The sequence below is a fragment of the Saccopteryx bilineata genome, chromosome 3 (assembly GCF_036850765.1).
Source record: "Saccopteryx bilineata isolate mSacBil1 chromosome 3, mSacBil1_pri_phased_curated, whole genome shotgun sequence".
Lineage (NCBI taxonomy): Eukaryota > Metazoa > Chordata > Mammalia > Chiroptera > Emballonuridae > Saccopteryx > Saccopteryx bilineata.
In genome coordinates, this window is record NC_089492.1 from 247,168,776 (window position 1) to 247,191,126 (window position 22,351).

General features: G+C 51.5%; 1 protein-coding gene across 3 annotated transcripts in view; it reads left to right on the plus strand.

The window, feature by feature from the left end:
• The first annotated feature begins 339 nt into the window (after positions 1-339).
• The window catches only part of TTC22 (tetratricopeptide repeat domain 22), a 29,118-nt gene continuing 7,106 nt past the window's right edge, over positions 340-22,351 (plus strand). For all 3 annotated transcript variants that reach the window (XM_066269096.1, XM_066269097.1, XM_066269095.1), the window contains exons 1-6: positions 340-1,048; positions 15,121-15,176; positions 15,375-15,490; positions 16,137-16,255; positions 17,893-18,054; positions 21,748-21,900. In XM_066269096.1, the coding sequence (XP_066125193.1) occupies positions 482-1,048; positions 15,121-15,176; positions 15,375-15,490; positions 16,137-16,255; positions 17,893-18,054; positions 21,748-21,900 (1,173 nt within the window). In that variant the 5' untranslated portion in view covers positions 340-481. The remainder of the gene's footprint in view (positions 1,049-15,120; positions 15,177-15,374; positions 15,491-16,136; positions 16,256-17,892; positions 18,055-21,747; positions 21,901-22,351) is intronic.

Below are 22,351 nucleotides of genomic sequence, written 5' to 3' on the forward strand. Positions count from 1 at the left end.
AAGGTTCAGACAGGGAGAGTAACTTGCCCTGGTCACATCTAGTGAGGTATAGAATCACACAGTGGATATGGAACTCATAACTAGGTTTGGGAGTTTCCTGGCTGCAAGAGTTTCTAACTCATCCAGATTCTGGAGCCATCTGTTATGTCAGCCTCAGTTTCTTCAGCAGATAGAGTGAAAACACGCCTTTTGCCATTCACCGGGGTTTGTGCGCCCCACATTTGGCAATGCACCTGTTTGTCTGGCACACCTGGTTGTGCAATTCAGGACTCTAAGAGCAGCTGAACAGCGAAAGCGGAAACACCCACAGGGACCCACCCACCAGCGGGAAACGCCCCAGGACCCGGAGGTGGCCGCGCCCTGGGCCCCCGAGCGCTGACCTTCCTTCATCTCCCGCGCCAGGCTAGCTCGGGGACGCCCCATCCACTGCCCTCTGCAGCCTCCCGGGCAAGGGCCAGGCCCGGGGAGCAGCGGGGCAGACATGGCGGACCCCGAGGCCGTGGCTGAGGACCTGAACGCCCTCATCGACGACCTGGACTACCTCCCAGGCCACTTCCACCTGGAGATGCAGCTGAACTTCGAGCCGCGCTCGCCGGCTTCGCTCCGCGCCAGAGACCTGAAGTTGCAGCGGGATGTCCTGCGGCAGGAGCTGGAGCTGTTGGCCGCCCCGCAGCGCTCGGCGGTGCGCCACCTCCTGGGCACCTTTGCCTTCTACCTGGAGAAGCTGGAGGAGGCCCGCGAGCGCTTCCTCGAGGTGGCCCGCGAGGACCCGGGCAACCTCAACGCCTGGGCCAATCTGGCGCACGTGTACGGGCGGCTGGGGCAGGAGGAAGAGGAAGAGGCTTGCGCCGGGAGGCTGGCCGGCCTCATGGGCCTGGCGACTGACTCGGAGGCCGACGGGAACCCCCAGCTCCGTGCCGCGCGCTGCCTGGCAGAACAGGGCTATGCACACGGCTTCGACGTGGGCTGCGCCAGCCTGGAGGAGCGCGCGCGGGTGCTGGCGGCGGGCATCACGCTCTACGACAAGGCGCTGAGCTACGGGCAGCTGGTAGGTGACCCCTCCCAGGCTGGGAGGGCTGAGGTCGTGGCCTCAAAAATCTATGCCGCGCACCCTCAGGCTCTCCAAACCCTGGAGCCCTTTGATTTCCTGGGGAACTTTCTAATGTGCCTCTCCTCTCTAGCATGATCTGTGGGTCACAAACCAAGTCTGTAGCTTTTTTCTGCTGGGCTAGAAGTAGACCATCTTCCTATCCAGGCAGCTTGCATATTATTTTATTCTGGCAACACCAACTCAACTTGGCCACCTCATTCCTGTTATCGTGCCCCTCCTACCAAGTACATGTCCATGTGTCTATGCACACCCACCTAAGTAAAAGGCCCAGAAACGTGGACAGCATTCTTACCTCCTCTCTGCCCCTCATCCCCCCACCCCCATCCCTTCAGACCTCAGATCCCATCCATCCCACCTCCTGATGTCTCTGAGGTTTGTCCCCTCCTTTCCAGCCTCCCTCTGCCAGTCCTGTGTCCATCATTCTCTGCCTGGACCAGGGTGGTCGCCATTATCCTGCCTGAGTTTCTGTCCTCTGCTTTGACCCTTCTGCCTTGTCCTCCAACCTGCTGCCAGTGTCATGTTGCTCCATCTTGCTAGCCACGTCCTTCAGCTGCTTGCAACCCCCAGTGACTCCCTACTGCCTGGCAGATTAAGTCCAAGGCTCTGCAGTGGGCATTTGCGGCCCTGCGCGATCCCTGCCCTCCCTCTGTCATGTTCCCCCTTCCAGCCAGGCTTTTCCCATGGTCTGTTTCCCCTTGCTTCCCCCTAAGCCAAGTCTCCTTATGATCTGTCTTGGCACTCTCTCAGCCTTTCTTACCTTTCACTCTTCTGCTCACCTTTGTCTGGAAGGTTCTCCACCATTTCAGATATCCCTCCACTGACTTCTCCAGACTGGGTTAGGTGCCTCCCTGGGCTCCCATAGCACGGTTCACACTGCCCTCCTACAAGTCTGTCTCCCCAACTCAACCTTAAGGTCTTTGAGAGTGAGGACATCTGTCTGGCTTACCACTTTAAACCCAATACCTAGCGTGGTGCCTGGTACACAGTGGCACTCACTAAATGTATCTTGAATAAGTATAGGTGAAGCATCCTGGCAATAAATAGACAAATACTAGGTATATTAGTTACCTATTGCTGTATACAAATACCTCTCAAAACTTAGCAGCTTAAAGCAATAAGCATTTATTATCTCAGGATTTTAGTGGATCAAGAATCTAGGCTTGGCTTAGCAGGGTGCCTCCAGGCTGTGGTCTCATCTGAAGGCTTGCTTGCTCTCCTTCCAAGCTCTCTCACATGACTGTGGACAGGATTCAGTTCCTTGCTGGCTCTGGCCAGAGGCCTTCCTCAAATCCTTGCCACATGGACATTCTGTCATTTTTGCTATATTTTGTCAGTAGAAATGAGTCAGTAGGTCTAGTCCACACTCAAAGGGAGTAGATTGCACAGGGCACCAAAATCAGGAGGGAGAGATCACTGCTGATATCTCAGAGGCAGCCTGCATTGGATGACAGGAACAGAGGACGCTGTCCTCGTTCCCACAGAGAGGGAACCTCGGTTCAGAAAGGTACCATGACTTTTCTGTGAAGGCCTAGCACAGGCAAAGTTGAACTGATAACAACATTTTATAATGGTTTCGATTTGTGATGTTTAAATAACATGCCTTCACACAGGCCTCCACTCACAAAACCTCTGCAGACTCCCTTTGAGTCGTTTGCACAAAAGCTTATGGCTTCAGAGAGGAAATGTGGAGTCTACACCTCAGGGGACGTGGAGTAGACGGCATGGACTTGATTGAAGAGGAGCAGTGTAGGGTGGAGGGTAAGAAGGTAGACTACGGGTCAGGGGACCCAGGCCCAGGTCCCAACTCCTCCGAGCTCTCTCACCTCCAGTCGCTCCTTAGCATCACTGAACTTCTGTTTCCCTCTCTGTAAAATGGGGGTGCTAATGGCACGATGTCCTCAGCTTCCTCGTCTGTAAAATTAGGATGTTCTTATCTGGCTAGTTTCATAACTAAGAGCTGATATTTGGAAAGTACGTGGAATACAGCCTTCACAGAGACCACCGGGTCACAGACAACCACTGCCTCTTCTGACCTGGAAGAGTCACCTCCGTCCCACACTGAGTGTAGCTGTGACAACGCATGGGGCCAGCAGGGACCCAAATTTCCTGTTCTAAAGGCTGCACCTGAGGCCCTGAACACCAGCTGCCCTGTTTCTATTGAGTTTGGTCTCGGCGTCAGAGTGAGGCCTAGAGAGCCCTGGGCTACGAGCGAGGAGAGCTGACAGGGGCCTTCTCCTGTCTGAGCTGTGGTTTTCCATCTATGAAAGGGGGGCAGGGACGAGGACTGGGTGGTCTTCAAGGGCCCTTCCTGCTCTCTGGAAGGGGTTCACCAGGGGAAGGCTTCTAGGAGGAGGTGAGCAGGGAGGCAGAGGTTTTGGCATAGGGGTGGAATGGAGGCTGGCTCTCCCGCCCTGGTGGGGGCCACTTACATAGTGAGTGACCTCCCAGAAGAGAGAGTATCAAGCAGGGCCCTGCCCAGTGCTCCAGGGAGAGAGCTGATTGCATTGGGGGAGATGGCCGCCAGGCTGTGTGCTGTGTCCTCAGGCCTGGCCCAGGTGCTACTCTCCAGGTTTGGACAGAGAGGCTGTGGTCATATCCCCAAACAGTCCCAGGAGAAAGTGGGGGATTTGAAGCTCCTCATTTAGTCATCTGAGGATTAGAAGAGATCGCGCTTATAAAGCAGCTGGCACAGAGTAGGTGACCAATAAGTAGCCACGGTCAGGATAATGACAATGATTTCATTACAGTTAGAGGGCTGAGGCCCCCAGCTCATTATTTTGCTGTGTGGCTATGAACAAGTCACTCTGGCCTCAGTGTCTGGCTTCATGAACATTAAACAATAGTGATCTCAGTGTACAGACTATCCAAGTGAATCGTGAGGTGAAAGTGTGCATAAGCTGGTCAATGCTGGGCATGTCCGAAAGGCATATACTCAGCACCTTAACATTTATTGAGCACCTGCTGTATGACAGGCCCTGTCTTGAAGAAGCTCATGGACAGAGGGATGGGGTAGCATTTGTGTCTTCACTAGCTAGTCTGGCCTGGGCCCTTCCTCTGGGAACAGGAGCCAAAGGGACAAGTCAGAGATGTGCCTACGACTGGCTGAGGTCTCAGGCATTCATTACATGGAGTGTGCCATGTGTCAGTCATCTCTGAGTGATGTACACCAAAGACCATACTTTCTGAACCAAAGACAGGTCCCCTGAGGCTGACAAGGGTCGTGACCTTTGAGGACATCAGCAGTGACCTGTAGGGGCCAGTCCTGAGGATAGAGTGGCATGACTGAGTTTCAGAGAAGGAACACTTCTGTCGGGCACAAGTGACTGAGGGAGGCTTCTGGAACAGGCAGGAGTGGACTGGCAGGAAGGAGGGGAGGGCACTCCGGCAGAGGGCGGACCTGCGGAGCCTGAGGGCTTTGGTGTGGAGCAGGGAACGAGCCTGGAAAGAGGGCAGCCAGAAGCTTCCCAGGAAGAGCACACGATGGCTCTGAAGAATGACTGCTGTGTCCCAGAAATCCGGCTCCTGCCCTCCTCTTCACCCGTACTTCCTCTTACTTCCCTTGAACCTACTTCCCAGCGATTCTAAACTACTTATCCTTCTCCAAACATGCTATGCTGCTTCATACCTCCCTATGCAGCTCCTATTCCCTCTGCCTAGAAAGCAGACTCCATCCGTCAAAACCCAGCCCAAGTCTCACCTCCTCCTTGAAGCCTTCCTTCATACAACACACAGCTTCACACAGTAATATTCATGTCTTCTATGGGTGCCTTCCCCAACTTTACCTTAGACCAGGGGTCGGGAATCTTTTTGGCTGAGAGAGCCATGAACGCCACATATTTTAAAATGTAATTCTGTGAGAGCCATACAACGACCCGTGTACGTTATACATTATCCAATAAAAATTTGGTGTTGTCCTGGAGGACAGCTGTGATTGGCTCCAGCCACCCGCAACCATGAACATGAGCAGTAGGAAATGAATGGATTGTAATACCTGAGAATGTTTTATATTTTTAACGTTATTTTTTTTATTAAAGATTTGTCTGTGAGCCAGATGCAGCCATCAAAAGAGCCACATCTGGCTCACAAGCCATAGGTTCCCAACCCCTGCCTTAGACAGTGTCACAAGAACCCTCTGATGCCATTTTACAGATATGGGAACTGAGGCACAGCCAGGCTAAGTAACTTGCTCAAGGTCACAGTAAGTGGCATTTGAATCCACTCCACTCTGCCTGACATCAAGGCCTTTGCTCTTTCTGGAGAGGTCAGCGAAGTGGGGGTATGATGAGTGTGGTGCAGGGAGCTGGAGGGTGGTGAGGGAAGACCCCTCCTAAACCACCACCTGGAAATCTGGGGTGGAGGGTGTGCTGAGAGAGAGTAGTTGGGTTTCCCTGTATCATTAGGGGCGTCTGGAAAGATGAGGGCAGAGATGAGGCCAGAGTGAGGGCCAGGGAAGGAGGAGGTGGAATAGCAGAGCAGCAGCTGTGGGACCCCTGGCCAGTTGAGAAGATTACCACCCACAGGAGCACAGCAGGGGTGAGCAGCTTGTGTGTCCCACCCTGTGCTGCAGCTCCGAGACTCTCCATCCTAATGGGCTGGGACTGGCCCAGGCGGGAGGAGCCCCTGGAGTTCAAAGGATAAAGAGAAGCTGAAGAGCCAATGAACAGCTGCTCATCTGCTAACTAAAATCACAAGAGAAAACATTGTAAAAGCCTAATAATCTGGCCCATAATCCAAAAACAAGTAGAGTGTTTGTATATGAGAGGGTGTTTACCACTTCCTGTCTCAGCTCTTCATTCCCTCCCTTTCCTCTTCCTCAAGTTACAAAAATATGATCAGGCAGGTTGCTTTTATCTGTCATTCGTCCCCTCCTCCCAACCCCTACACACACACACACACACACACACACACACACACACTGTCACAGATGGATTCGTGGTGGAAATCTCAGGTTGAGTGGGTAATAAGCATTTGGAATTAGACCAGGTTAAAATTCTGCTTCCACCACACCATCAGGTGGCAAGTCATTTCGCTTCTCTAAGCCTCAGTTTTCTAATGTGCAAAATAGGATTCCAACATCTGTCCCAAGGTGTCCCACAGGGTTGCTGTGAGGACGAAGTGAGAGGCTCCAGGCAGGATGCAGACCACGTGGGGCTGGCGCCTCCCCTGCCCGCCTCACCCCACAGCCTTTGCTGTTGCTTTTCTGCAGAGCCATTGCCAGCCTCTGGCTTATCGCCAGGGGTCTGCCCCCTGGACGGTGAGCCCTCTGTCTTGGGCTTTCCTCTCTCTTCTCCCACCAACTGGTGTCTAGCACAGAGTTGGACACCCAAGAGTTTGTGATTATTGTTAAATTTAATTTAGTTGAAAACTGAATTTTAAATCTTAAAACCCCTATTATGTTTTTATAAATAAGGTAACTCAAACTTACTGTATTTCCTCATGAATAAGACATTTCCATGTATAAGACACACTTTAATTTTAGGCCCGAAATTTGAAAAAATAATATATTACATAAAGTTACTGAACTCAAGTTTTATTCATCATAAAATTCATACAACTCCTCGTCACTGTCAAGACTCCTATCCATTAGCTTGTCCTCATCTGTGCCTGATAACAAGTCATTGTCTTCAACAATGAGCGCAAAAACAAGCACGAAAAAGCAGGAAATGCAAGTTAAAAAAACAAAACAAAACTACAACCACTGTATAAGGCGCACCCAGTTTTTAAACCCCAGATTTTTCAGGAAAAGGTGTGTCTTATATATGAGAAAATACGGTATATTTCTTTAAAAAATAACATCCCTGTCTCAAGCTACCTGCTGGGCTTCTTCCCCTTTGCGCTTGGTCCGGCACACGCACACGTGCAGGCTCCCACATTCATCGCCGGGGCTCAGGCTCAGGGCAGGCCCTGGGTGACAGTGAGGCCCGCCACTGAAGGGGGTGCCCTCTGTCCCGGCCTGTGCCCAGGCACTGAGCTCAGAATGTTACGTTCATTGGTGCATTTGACTCTTACTCAAACCCCACAGACACACTGCCAGGTGAATGTTACCATTCCCTGTTGTACCAAGGACATGGCAGCCTCAGGGAGGGAAGTGACTTGCCTGGGGTGACCACTGTACCAGATTTCAGCTGGCCAGCAGGGGCAGGTGGGGAGGGAGGCAGTGCTGGTCGGCCAGCCTCACAAACAAAGGTGTGAGCATTCTGATTGCCACACCCAGGGGGTGGGGACCTGGCAGGAAGGCCAAGGGCACAGCCAGTCAGCAGTACAGGGACCCCAGCACACACACATGCTCTTCTGCCCGCGTGCCCCTTCTCCCTGTCTTCCTTTCTCACTCCCCTCCCCTTCCCCCAGGCCCAGGGCTGCCCCCAAACACTGGCGACTCGGATGTTCTATGCAGGGCAGACGCAGGTGTGACCTCAGTCAGAATGTCAGTGTGGGAGACCACAGGCCGCAGGAGAATCCCTGAGCTGCCAGCCATGCCCGAGATGACTGGGGCCAGTTGCTTAACCTCTCTGAGTATCGGTGGCTTCCTCTGTGAAATGGGGACAGTGGCACCAGCCTGATGGGTGTCGGAGGAGTAACTGGGGTCACAGAGGGAAGGCCCAATCCAGCGAGCATCAAGAGACGCAGGCTTCTTGTCCTTGTCCCCAGGTGGGGCTGCCAGGACCAAGGATGCACAAGAGCCACGGAGTCTCCTTAGTGAGTCCCCGTCCCCTCTCTGCTTCCTCCTGCCCTTCCTACGGTCTCCCTCATCCCGGCCCAGAACCGGCCTTGGGAAAAGAATAATAACTGGAGAAGAGCCCACTTGGGGGCAGGGGCCAGGAAATGGGTACCGGCCCCAGCCCTGCCCCGACTATGGGACAGTTGGCAAGTCATCTTGCTTCCCTGGGTCTCTGTTTCCTTCTCTGTCAAATGGGGGAGAGGGCGGACTGAGGTGGTGGGCAGGTGATTTCAGGGACAGGAAGAGCTTAGAGAGGTGGAGGCAGGAATGAACCTCCTGGCAGAAGAAAATGCATAAACACACATATGGAGGTGGGAAACCACAGCCTCGGGAATGTGGAGGGCAGTATTTTAAGGCCTCAGGAGCTGATCTCCAACTTTTGAGATCATGGGCAAGGTTTCTCTTCCCATAGTGCTTGCAAACACACACAGACACACACACACACACACTCCACAAATCTGAGTGGTTTCATTTCGTCCAACTAGGAAAGGAGACAGATGGCCGCTGGATGCTGAGCTAGGCATTGTGCATGCACATCCTTGCTTTCCACAGATTAGCTCACTTGGTCCTCACAGAAATGCTGGGAAATCAGAATTGGTATTAACTCCATTCTACAGATGAGAAAACTGAGGTTCAGAGAGGTGTAGTGACTTGCTCAAGGTCACACACCCATAAATGGCTGGCAGGAACTAAATTGAAGTCTCTGGGACATAAAGCCCAGGCTGAGGGGTAGCTTTCCTGAGGCTCTGGCTCCAGCCTTCTGATGACCTTGGTGCCGCTGGTATTTGCATATTAGCACCTTCTGAGTTTGCCCCTGGCTTCTCTCCCTACTTACCTGGCAAAGTTTGGAAATGGGCTCTCCCCTCCTCATTGATACAGGATCCCAGAGCCAAAGTCTTTAGCATCATCTGACCCAACTGCCTCTTTTACAGGAGAAAAGATCAAATTTTGTTACCGGTACACACAGCACAGACCTATGGGAGGAGCTGAGGAAACTCAGGCATCGCTATTATTACTACAGGGGGCAGGATACTTCTTCAAAGCCACCCAGCCTCCTCCGAGGCTAGAGCTGGATTTGGACCCAGGACTAGACGGGATCCCTTTCCTCTAAGGACAGTGGAATAGCAAAGTGGTTCAAGGCAATCCTGCAAGGCTGGGGAAACAGTGCAGAGCCTAGGAGACCCACAAGGTCTGGGTTTGCTCAACAGTCCTAGGAACAGAAAGGGGGTGATAACAGGAAGCTGCAGTTGATCTGATCAGATCTTAAAATCCACATAGAACCCTCCAGAGAACCCAAGACAGGGATGTGTACGTGACTTACTTCCACGGCATAGCACCCGTCCTTCAAATCCCCTCCAGCCGGTCACACTGCCCACCCCACCACCACACCTGTGGAGAGACAGGCCAGGTGCATTATCCCAGTTTGTAGATGCAGTAGCTGAGGCCCAGGCTGGGCCAGCAGCCTTTCCAGGATACCTGGAGGGTAAGGCAGGGGTGGGCCTCAATCTCATCCCACTTCTGAGGTAGAAGTTGGGTGAGGGAGGAGAAATCCTCTGCTCCTGCCATTCTGTTCATGCCCCCACAGATGGCAGGGCAGACCCAGGCGGGGTGAGGGCAGGGTTTGGTGCGCAGATCAGGGAGGCTGCTCTGAGTCACCACAGAGGACATTCCAGTTGTGCAGGAAGAACATATTCCTGAGCCTGTCACCTTGTGACTTTTCTTTCTGCAGCGTCAGCCTTAACAGGGTCAGTCTGGTGAGGTGGAAAGGACAGGGGCGTTGGAAGGAGGCAGATCTGGACTGGAATCCCGCCGCTCTGCCCTGTCCTGGGCTGTGGGTCTGGGCTGGTCCGTGGGTTTTTCCTTAGCCTCTGTTTCCTCACCTGGAAAGGGAGGAGGTTGCATTACATCTCAGCCTGCTGTGAGGACCCAGTGGCTTGATGCGCTCATGTGCCCAGTGGATAGTTGAAGCTCAAGAAAGGTTTGTTCTCTTTCCTTCTCATTCCTCCTCCCTTTGAGAGATAATTAGCTCTCAGGAACTAACTTGCAAATATAGAATACAACAGTCATCAAGGCAAAGTTCAAACTGCAAGGTGAATATTTTCCTTAAGAACCAACAAAGTGTCTGTATAGCCAATTCAGATACACACAGAATCGTAACCCGTTGGTGTACTAAAAGATCTTCTATTAAAATCCTTTAAAACAGCCAAGCCCCCAACATTTTCTTCTCTGGGGGTCACCTTTACAAGTAAATAGAATAGCTAAGACCCATCCTCATGCCCCTGTGTTTGCACAAACCTGCTCTGTAATAGTTTGTCGTAATCCTACTGTCCACACAGGTTCGTTGAGGTCACCCACCTTTGTCACTTACCAATTGAACTGCAGCAGCTTGGATCATCAGGTTTCTCTGAGGGCTGCAAGTTCTGATCCTTTGGCTCATTTATAAAAAGATCCACCAGCCAGCCTGTGTATTACCACGAGAACCTAGTGCCGTGGTCCTCAAACGGGGGTGCAACCTGTTAAAACACTGGTTGCTGGGCCCGCCCGCAGAGTTTCTGATTCAGTGAGTCAAGAATCTTCACTTCTATCAAAGTCCAGGTGTTGCTGATGCTGTGGGTCCTGGGAACACATTTTGAGAACCACTAGTCTAAGGTAGTTGGGGGCGGGGGCTCTGGGGCTTAGCTACTACCTTCTAGCTGTGCCACTCTGGACCATCAGAATAACGACAGTCTCTACCTTGTAGGTGTGCCTGGACAGGGCCCAACGTGTTAACACATGCTGAGTATGTGCCCGCTGCATAGCAGTGCACAGGAAAATTTGCTGTTATTAACATAGCAAAAAAGCACCATTTCCAGGTCTCAGTCTGGGCTTTCACGCTGGCCATATGACTTTGACGACATCATCTTGCCTCAGTTTTCCCTTCTCTACTAAGAGGGTAATGATGGCCCACTTTACATTCCACACAGGGTGTTGTAAGGATCAAGTGGAAGCTGTGAGTGCACTTTTTCAATGATAAGCACTGTACACACACTTGCAGCTAGGCATTTCAGGAGAACACAAACATGATATCAGAGAGAGCTGGCTCAAAATACCAAGTTAAATACACAGGTCTCTACTTCTTTAAGGCTCAGTTTCCCCATCTCTAAAATGAGGGAAATAATAGTGAGAGCCTCAGAGAAGCCGGGAAATGTCCTGAGAACCCCTCATCTGAGGTCCGTTCCTCACTCTCATTTGCAGTTAGTACCAGAGTCTAAGGATTTCAAATCAAGTCCTGTGCTGGCACCTGTGCCTTGCCCAGTCCCCTCCCACAGATCGGCCCCTCCAGCTTGAAGCCTGGGCTGACACACACTGGCCAGCCTCCTCTTGTAGGGAAGCCCCAGAAACCCCAGCTGATGCGGTCGTGATAAGGAAGGAACAAGAGAAATGTGCACTGCCCAGATTCCCACACCAGGCAGGCCCTCAGTAAACACCCCCCTCCCAGCAGAGGTCCTCTCAGCCCCTCCCAGGCTGCCTCCAAACATCTTGCCTCTGGGAGCTATCAACTCTGGAAGTGAATTCCTTGCAGCTAAGAGATTTCACAGCAACTTTATTCTCCAAGAGAGAGGTAGAATAGCCCTTACCTTCTCCAGGAGGGGAGGGAATAGTCAGAAACCTGTTTAATTTAATTTAACGCACTGTGGCTTGCCAGGTTGCCCCTAGTAACAGCTTTAGTGGCTGCTTCAGTTACAACCAGAAGAATTTTTAAAGAGACAGTCCATTTTAGAGCCAGTATTGCACAGCAGAGTAAGGGCATCCATCAGTTTCATCACAGGGCTAGAAGATTAAACCTTAGGCACAGCAAAGCTTCAGACCAGATCCATTTATACAATTAACTCCATTTCGTATCTGCAACCCCATAAGCCCTCCTGCAAGTGTAACTCTTAAGTGGGAATCTAAAAAGGGACTATGTTTGGGATTTGTCATACAGATGTCACTCAGCTGGCTACTTTCTGAAAATCACTTTCAGTCTTCAAGTTGAAAGGGAAGGAGAGTAAATGCCTAAGAGTTGTCCCTGCAATTCAGGCATACTGCCACCAGGTGGTAGTATTGCATGGTTGATTGCTTAGTTCAAACCATAACCAGGCTCTTGAATTACTCAGGAATATCAGAGTAATGGCTAAACCACTGGATTTTAAGCCTTGATACTACTGTGTGACCATTGGTAAATTGCTTCACTTCTGTGGTCTCAGTGTCCTCAGAGATATAATAAGGAGATTGATCAAAATAATTGAGTGTTGTGGACAAGGCTTGAGGCTGGGATTATGAAAGCATGAACTTAAGTCTCAGCTCTGTCATATACCCTATGACTGGACATATAATTATTTCTTGTGAATACCAAACAAGAGAGTGGCTATGAACCATGGAGAACCCTGAGGACACCCCACTGCTCTCCAGTTCTGGGGACCTGTAGAGTTGAGAAAGGTTCCTGGGAATCGAGGGGTTCTGAAGCCTAGGAGCACAGCAGGGTGTGGAGAGTTGGGCGCGGCAAGGATGCCTCTGACTTCGGGGCCTGAGACCTCATTGCCCCATATGGGACTGAAATAGGTCACAGTGGATGGAGCAGCTTTCTAGACACCCCAAACTCCACTCAGCTTTACCCCAAACCAGGAGAAAGGGAGCAAACATTAATGGAGCAAGTACTCCAGGTGAGGCACTGCCTCATTTGCCTATGAGGTTGCTGTCATCGTCCCCCTTTGCAGGTAAGGACACAGCCCCGAGAGCCGGCCACCAGGCCTCTGCTCTTTGTAGTACAGCCCCCACATCGACTACACCTGCTCTTGCTCGTAGCTACGCCTCCTTGGAAGGAGCCTGAGAAGAGGAGCAGGTTCTGTCTCTCCCGACCATGACCCAATTTGGCCAACCTCAAAGTGGGCAAGGAGTCAGAGGTCACGAGGTCACACCTACAAACATCCAGGGAGCCCGAGGCATACATGCCTTCAATCTCTCCATGGTCAGACACTGATATTATGTCCAGGCCTTCAGCCAGGGTGGCACACAGTAGTCCCATGAAGCCGAGTTCCCTTCCCACATCCCAGGTCCTGTGTAGGTGCAGCAGGTAAGGTTACACAGCAGCCAGTCTCAGACTTTTGCTTTAGCCAGTGCTCCCCATTGAGCTCGCAAGGGTGCCCTTTAACACTCGGGACCTGTTGCTCTCTCTCCCTTCTGGACAGCCCGATCCAGCCAAAGCCCCATACACACATCCCCTCCTAAGTAGCAGATTCCTCTCCAAGACGATGTGAGTGTAAAAACATTGGAACTTGGCACTCCCCAGCTCTGACCTTTCTGTGGCTCCCTGCTGCCCTACAGATGAGCTCCAGGTCCTAACCGGGCACTCGGGGGGCTCCTCCTGGTGCCCCCCCTGCTGGCTCATTCCCCGTCCCTTACAGCTGGGATTCCAGCCACTGGGGCTGCACGCAGCCTCGACACGCCATGCTCACTCATCTCTGAGCTTTTGCACACGATGTCCCTCCGTTTGGAATGCTTTCTCTCATCAGATCCATTGGGACGGTTCTTATTTGTCCTTGAAAACCCTCGTCTAACTTCTCCTCTGGAAGCCTTGGGGGTACCCCTGGATTGTGTGGGATACCTCCTTCAATATCCCTAGTGTTCCTTTACTTTGTGTCTTTAGTTCCGACTTTCCCACCGGACCTGGAGCTCCTAAAGGCAGGGCCTGCTTCTTTCCTCTCCTATCCCCCCCCCCGCCCCGCCCAGCCTGGGCCACCCAGGAGGATACTTGGGGAACAGTGGCTGAGGAATGCAATCAGTGGGGCCTCCTCCTGGTGGTCTTGCTTGGTTCACTCAGTGGGATGTGACTCCCAGGTTGCCTTCTTCTTCCTCCCTCCAAGCTCATCTACAGCCTTTCCAGAGAAGCTGCAACGTAACATGTAAACTTGAGCTCACACACCATGCTCCGTGCTCACCAGGCTGCCCACATATCTCTATGCTGAGCCCTCCATCTGGAATGCCCTTGTCCCCCAGCCCACCGTCTGAAATACCGCTGCTATTCAGGGCCCACCTCATAGCCTCTGTCTCTGCGCGGCTTTCCCAGAGCCTTCTGGCTGGGACGGCCTCTCCATCCTGCTGTGTCTGTCTGCGTCCCTCTCAGGGCCTTCACCACACCCGGCCTTGTGCACCCAGTGTGATGAAGGGAGCATGGGCTTTGGAGCCTAACAAAGGGAGTTCAAACCCCAGTTCTTGTGTCACTTTACCTCTTTGAGCCTTAATATGTTCCTCTGTAAAGTGGGACACCTGCCTCACTGGTGTGCGACTGAGATGGTGGGTATCAGGATCCTGGCACGCGGCAGGCACTCAGTCAGACCCTATTATTTATGCCTGGGTTTGTTTCCCCAGCCAGGCTGTGTGCCCTTTTGGGCCCGGCTGCAGTTCCCATTCATTTCCACATCCCCACAGCACCCAACACTGGGCCCCACATCACGGATGCTCAGAAATGCTGACTGGACTGAGTGTGTTCACCCCAGCTGCTGGGAGTGGAGGCAGAGAGATGATGCGGTCCTGAGCCGAGGCAGCCATAGTGGGGTGTGGGGTGAGTGCAGAATCGAGCCTGGAGATCACCAACGGGAGATGAAGGCAGAGGGAGGGGCCGGAGCCCGAAGCAGAGCTGCTGATATGCACTGGGGGTTTTATTGGTTTTCATTAAAATTCCTTCCCGAGGCAGGAACAGCTACTCCCATAAATAACGGCATAAATATTTTATCTGGTGCCCAAGTCGGTCTAAATGCACGACAAGGTTGGCAAGAATAACAATGGGAGACAGTTCAGGGGGGTCCTGGGCCTCAGCTGAACTCCCTCAGCATGCCCAGTGGGGCTTTCTCTAGAAGGCGGGAGCTGAGGGATGGTGTCGAAGGGGAGGACGGAAGGACAGTGTGGGGGGCAGGTGAACAGTGTGGTGTGGGCCCCAGAGTGGGGGGAGGCAGAGTACAGGCAGGGGAGGGGAGCTTAGCTTGTAGAGCAAGATGGGAGGGGATGTGTCCCACACCAGCTCTGCAATGGGCTCCTCATGTAGGACATTCATATGGATTGTCTCGTCAATTCCTCTGTGGTCAGAGAAGTAATGTGACTTGCCCAAGGTCATCTGATTAGTCACTGGCAGAGCCAGGACTATATCAAGGATGTTTAAGGCCAAGGCCCTTGTACTACTGGCTGCTTCTTGGGGTTCAGGGAAAGTGTGGGAATCTATGAACAACAGCCTGAGTACTTCAATAACAGCAGCCTCCCCCATTCTCTGCTTCCCTAGATCCCCATGGAGGAGAAAAGGGGCTGGTACTTCACCATGGCAACGCTTTGCATCAGGTCAGGCTGGGAAGGGGAACATGGGATGGGGGAGAGGTGTGGCTTGGAACCCAGGGGAGAGGTAGTTAAGCCCATCTCCATGGCAAGGGCTCCCCAAGGTCCTCTCCCTGCCGGGGGCCAGGGAAAGGGAGGACTTACTGCACACTGGGGACAGCTGGGGGGGGGTACCAACCAGCTGCATCCTTTTCTTGGCTGCAGGCTAGATGGCATCTTCCTGGAGCTGGGCAGTGAGGAGCAGAAGAGGCTGCCTGCCTTCAACCGCACACTGGCCCTGCTCCAGCAAGTCCTGAAGTCCTCGGACCCCCACCATCGAGGTAGGGCCCCTGGGGATGGTGGGAGAGCAGCTTCTGCCCTGCTCTTCCTGCACCGTCTCTGACATTGGCCCCACCCCTAGCACCGCCTCTCTTCCCTGGACCCTGTTTCTCTCTCTCACCTTGTCTCATATATATATTCACTTGTTCCTCTCAAGAGCTCGCTCACCTTACACAGGTGAATACAACAATCGCAAATCACTACAACTGCATGTTTTGAGGTGTGCGCCCCACGACCTAGCAAATAAGAGACAGAGTGTCTCTCTCAGCCTCCCGTCCCCACTTTCTGGCTGGGAGCAAAGGCTCTGCTGGAAGAGTCCTCATTTCTCACAGGGCCACACGACCAGAGCAGGGACGAGCACTCCAGAGCTGTGGAGACTGGAGCCAGGGAAGCCGTGCGCCTCCGGAGAGGCCCCCTGAGAGAACACAGATTAAGCACCACAGTGTGTTCATCCATTCACTCACATGCCTCCCCCCTTCTGTTTCTCTCAGTTGGCCCCTGAGTGGCCCTCCATGATTTCATGCCACTGACCCCACCTTTGTCTTCCTGGGAGCTGACACCTTGGGGCAGCTGCCCCTGCCTCCTGTGGCTCCTCTCCCTCTGTCCTCCCTGCTGCTTCTTAGAGGCCCCTATCCCACCCCTCCCCAGCTCTGGCCTGGTGCTACCTCGGGATGCTGCTGGAGAGAAAGGACACCTTCTCCACCACCCCCATGGGCGTCCACGACTGCGGGTACTCAGGGACCGAGCCCCTGGACTGCTTTGGCAAGGTACGTGCCCAGCCACACCCATTCTCCAAACTGCAATGGAGCCTAGCACCCCATCTTCTTCTTCAGGAACCCTCCTCTGCTTCTCTGGGTGTCACCCCCACTTTCACCCCCTCCCCACTGTGTGCCCACCCCGGATGTGCCCTCACTCCAGACCTTTCTCTCCATCCCAAACAAAACAAAAATGCCCCCTTGTCATCAGTCCTCTGTGTAAGCATCGGACCCTCCCCACACCCTCTCCGGCCCGAGCCTGTGTCTTCAGCCTTGTCTTCTACGCCGTCCACCATTTCCCAGATGTCCCCTCAGGCTCTTCTCCTTGAGGCCTTGGCTCACATTGCCCCTCCCCACCTCCAGCCCCTAATGGAAAGAGGATGGGTTTAGCCAGAGTCTCCCCGTGTGCTCGTTGTGCCCACAGGCTATGTGACCCTAAGGCAAGTCACATCCATCCCTGAGCCTCCTTATCTGTTATCTGGTCTGTCTACCTTCTAGATCAGGGGTCCCCAAACTACAGCCCGCGGGCTGCATGTGGCCCCCTGAGGCCATTTATCTGGCCCCCACCGCACTTCCGGAAGGGGCACCTCTTTCATTGGTGGTCAGTGAGAGGAGCATAGTTCCCATTGAAATACTGGTCTGTTTGTTGATTTAAATTTACTTGTTCTTTATTTTAAATATTGTATTTGTTCCCGTTTTGTTTTTTTACTCTAAAATAAGATATGTGCAGTGTGCATAGGGATTTGTTCATAGTGTTTTTTATAGTCCGGCCCTCCAATGGTCTGAGGGACAGTGAACTGGCCCCCTGTGTAAAAAGTTTGGGGACCCCTGGTCTAGATGACTGAGAGGCTCAAAGAGGCCAGTAGAAAACTGCAAAGTGCCAGTCAAGCCTGATTCCTGCACCTTGTTTATGTGGCAGTTTCTATACTCAGCTCAGTTTTGAAGTCTTTCCTGGAGGCTAGGGTCCCTGTGATATTCTTTCACCTGTGCATTCAGCAGTGCCCTGCACGAGCTTGTCCCTAACATTTGCTGGTAGGCTGTGGGCAATGTGTTGACGACAGATCTTAGAACAGAGCATTAACACCGGTTCATGAGGGTTCTGAGAGTTGTGTCCCATTTATCAAGAACACTGCCTTCACCACTGCTCGCGAACCTACTCAGTGCTAGGGCAAAGAGCTGGGCAGACAGGCCCCTGCGGGAGTTCAGCATCTCAGGGGCAGCCAAGAACACAGCGCAGGCAGCCATCAGAAACAGTATGGGGGTGAGTGCTATGGCCTAGATAGGATCACTGTGACCAGTTACGGCTGAGGCTGGCCCCTACTCCCACCTGCCCTGGGAAAATGGGGAGAACACACCGGATATGTCTGAAGAAGAGGGGTTTGCCTGGGGTCTGAAGGGGTTCACTGGACATGAACATGGTGGAGAGCATGGCGGTGAGTCAAGCTCTCGAGAGTTAAGTGCCAGTGAGTTGTACCCCAAAGTGTCGGGCTCCCTGAGAAGACTGAACTTACTGGCAGGTGAACAGGGGGAGTAAGAGCATTACGATGACATGGCTCTATCCAGGGATAGGGTTCCTGAAGATCAGGCACTGTCTAGCCAGTTCTGGCAAACAAACAAATTGTATGCTCTTACCCTCCTCCCTTACCCAGGCCATCGAGATTGCCAAGGACCAACCCCCAATCCTGAATCGCCTGGCCAAAATCTTCCACTTCCTAGGAAAGCAGGATATGGCCATTGGCACCTGCAACATGGCCCTGGATGTCCTACGAGATCCAGAGCTCAACTGGCAGGCATACTACACAAGGGCCAAGGTGAGTCACGCTTTAACTCCACCTCCTCCTGCCATCGGGAATTAGAGAACAAGAGCCACGGGCCAAGACCCGGTTGCCAGAGTCCAAAGATAAGACCCGGTTGCCAGAGCCTTCATGGTGGAAAGGAGCTTAGGAATCACCGAGGCACACAGTTTACGTTCTGCACAGTTGTTGAGGTATCCCTTCTACAATGACCTACCTGGTAAATGACCTGCAGCCTCTTTTTGATTAGTACCCAATATACTCAGACTGATCTGGGTTGAAATCTGACCCCTCCATTTATCTATCACTCTGGGACTGGGAGCAAGCCAGTTAGCCCTCCAAACCTCCAAATCTGGAAGATACAGATAATAACACCTGTCTTACAGGGTTGTCAGAAAACTAAGTGAAGTAACATCTAATGTACCATGCCTGGTGTGTGGGAGGTGCTTGTGAAAGGCAGTAATATATATCAGGAGGAGTCTAAGGTAGTAGATCAGAGTTCAGCTCTGGACGTACTAGTCTTGGTTCAGTCCCACAGCACCACTTACATACTATGGGACCAAAGATGAATGGTGTTGCCCAAACTCTGAGTCTTGGTTTATTCATCTGTAGACTGGAAATGATTGTACCTACCCCATAGAGTTGTTATGAGAATTACTGTATTTCCCCATGTATAAGACACACCTTAATTTGGGGGCTCGAAATTTGAAAAAATAATGCATTACATAAAGTTATTGAACTCAAGTTTTATTCATCATAAAATTCATACAACTCCTCATCACTGTCAAAACTCCCATCCATGAGCTTGTCCTCATCTGTGTCTGATGACGAATCACTGTCCTCGTATATTGCCTCGTCCTCAATTCCATCTAAGGCATTTGAAATGCCACAGCCACTGTATATGACGCACCCAGCTTTTAGACCCCGAAATTTTTTTGAAAAAGAGTGCGTCTTATACACGGGGAAATGTGGTAAATTAGATTCTGTGTAAAACTGAGCACTGAGCACATAGTAAGAGCTCATAAGTGATGGGTTGCTATTATTAGGTGGATATTTAACTGACTCACTAGCTCTTTTTTTTTTTTTTTTTTTTTTTGACTCACTAGCTCTTGAAGCAGTTTAACACATGGTCATTCAGCTCTGCAAGTTACAAATTTAGTTGAGAGCAGTCTCTCTCTGCCTTCCCCCACTGGTCCCAGATCTGGCCTGTGGACCCACGTAGAGCCCATCTGCTTGGGGAAAGAAACATGGAGCCCTTAGTTTCCTTTGCTCCAGGCTAAACAGCTCCTCTTATCTTCTCTACTAGCTTTCTTAGGACATGATTCCGAATCTGCTCCCTTGTTCTTGGTCTCAATGACATAATCATTTTTGCCAGCTGGTACTAGGCAGGATATTCATTCATTGTAGTTAATGTGATTATTATCAGTAGTAATTATATTAGTCACAACAGTAAATAATAGAACATTTCTGAAACACTGTGTCTTACCTAGCACTTACATTTATGATCTGATTTAATATCCTGACCTCATCACCAGCTTGTGTCCTGCTCACTGCCTCCCTATAGATCCAAAGGTCACACACTACTCAGATGGCCAGACTAGCACCACAGATGGGGGCAGGGAGTGGTGAGATGGCAGGAACAGAAAAGAAGGGAACTCATTACCTGTGTGAAAGCCTCAGTCCCCACCCCTGAGGCTGCAACCCGGAAGGCCCTACCTGGCTCATTACCTCCCAACCCCACCTCCCTCTGCTACCCCTCCCTCAGCTCCTTCTCCTCCAGCCACCCTGGCCTCCTTCCTATTCCTGAGGCAAGAAGGATCTCCCTCAGGACTTCTGCCTAGAAGGCGCTTCTTCCAGACGTCCACTTGGCTTCCTCCCTCACTTTCTGGAGTGCTTGATAAAGACAGCTTCTAGTACTATCTCACTGAGAATATCAACCCCTCAACATTTTATGTCCTCCTTTCTTGGTTTACTTTTTCTTCTTAGCACTTATCACTCCCTAACACACTATTTGCTTTATTTATTATCTATTTTTGTCTCTCTGCACCACTAAAATATAAGCTCCATGAGGGCAGGGAATGTTGTCATTTTGCTCTCTAGAATACCTCAATTCCAGGAACAGTACCTGGCACACAGCAGGCTCTTGATGGATATTTGTTGAATGAATGAATGAACGAACTAAGCACCTACCACGTGCTAGGTCCTGGCTGGAACATGTTCTCTCAATCATCATGGTAACTCCCCAAGAAAGACAGTAGTGTAATAACTTTTCAGATGTGGAAAATGAGGCGCAGAGGTTGAGGAACTTCCCCCAGTTCACAGGCTAAAAGGAGAGGGGCTGGATATCAGCCAAGTCCAACCGGCAATAAAACCAGAGCTTCCCACCCTCCACCCACCTTGTGATGCTCTCTTAGAATCAGAGCCCATCCCCTCAGCTCTCTGGCATTAATACCTTCGACCATGACCCCCTTCTCCTTATTTTCTCCTTTTCACCCCTACCCCACCCTGCCTGAATCTCTAGATTTTCTAAATGCTCCAAGTATGGGGAAAAAAGGAAGAAGTGGGGATGAAAGCAAGGGTCTGAAATCATTTGTAATTTGATGCAAGTTGGGGCCACCTGCCATTCTTCCCGAATTGCTTGCTTACATGGACTTTCACCAAATCGCTGTTGCCATCCTATCTAAAATAACCCTCTCGCCTGACCTGTGGTGGTGCAGTGGATAAAGCGTCAACCTGGAGCCTGACCAGGTGGTGGCGCAGTGGATAGAGCATCGGACTGGGATGAGGAGGACCCAGGTTCAAGACCCCGAGGTTGCCAGCTTGAGCATGGGGCTCATCTGGTTTGAGTAAAGCTCACCAGGTCGCTGGCTCAAGCAAGGGGTTACTCGGTCTGCTGTAGCCCCATGGTCAAGGCACATATGAGAAAGCAATCAATGAACAACTAAGGTGTCACAACGAAAAACTAATGATTGATGCTTCTCATCTCTCTCCGTTCCTATCTGTCTGTCCCTATCTATCCCTCTCTCTGTCTCTGTAAAAAAAAAAAGAAAAGAAAAGAAAAGAAAAGGTCGACCTGGAAATGCTGAGGTCGCCGGTTCGAAACCCTGGGCCTGCCTGGTCAAGGCACATATGGGAGTTGATGCTTCCAGCTCCTCCCCCCTTCTCTCTGTCTCTCTCTCTCCCTCTCTCTCTCTCCTCTCTAAAAATGAATAAATAAAATTTTAAAAAAATTAAAATAACCCTCTCCTCAGTTACCTCAATCACATCACCATGCTTATTTTTGCATAGAACTTATTACCACTGGAAATGGTACTGTTCACTTGTTCGTGATCATCTCCCTACTAGAACGTTAAGTTCCACAAGGGCAGGAACCTCATCCGTCTTATCAGCATTGCACCCCAGTACCAACCACAGGGCCTGGCATATGGTAGGCACACAATACATATTTGTTGAATGAATGAAGGGCTCTTACTTCATTCAGCCCACTCATTGTACAGACAGGGAAACTAAGGCCCAGAAAGGGGAGTGGCTAGCCCAGACTGGCACAGGACTAGAACCCAGGACTCCCGGGTCCCAGTCCTGGGGGTTTCTGCTATACTACAGAACCCCCCTGAGTTGCTGTTAAGGAAATGACTGGCTTCATGTAGGGCAGAAAGGAGGGCAGGGGTCCTTGCTTGGAGCCTCTTTCCTGAGCTGACTCTTTGTGGGCAGATCCATATCAGAGCCTACCTTCATGACCTCGAGCGAGTCAAGATGGGGTTCGGAGGCATGCCTGACAGGAACCATCTGGCCTGCGCCAAGGCAGACCTCGAGGAAGTGGTCAAGGTGTGCCCAGGCCTCAAGACCTACCTGGACATCGGCCAGGTAAGGCAGTCTCTTGGCTTGCTAAGAACCTATTTACTTTCTGCCAGCCAGCCCTGGGAACTTAGGGCACAGGGAGGAATAGGGGGCATCATCCTACCTGATAACAGTACCCACTTCCTGTAAGCGAGGATTAAATGAGGGAATGCGTGCACATCGTTTAGAACAGGGCCTAACTTCTTCTAAGCACTCAGTAAGTGTGAACCATTCATCTTTACCAGCAGTGCCTTCTGTGAACAGGGCATACTAAAATGTGACAAGATCTTATTTTAAATATGAAAAAAACTGAGAAATTGCCTTGGTCAAGGTTATGTGGCCAAGAGTGTGGGGCTGGAACTGGAATCAGAGTATTGTCTCACCTTTTCCAGGGAAGGGAGACCAAATATTGTGGTTAATAATTGTGAAATAGGGAATGTTGGGATGCAGGAAGCAGCCCTGGCAGGGAGGGGGTGGT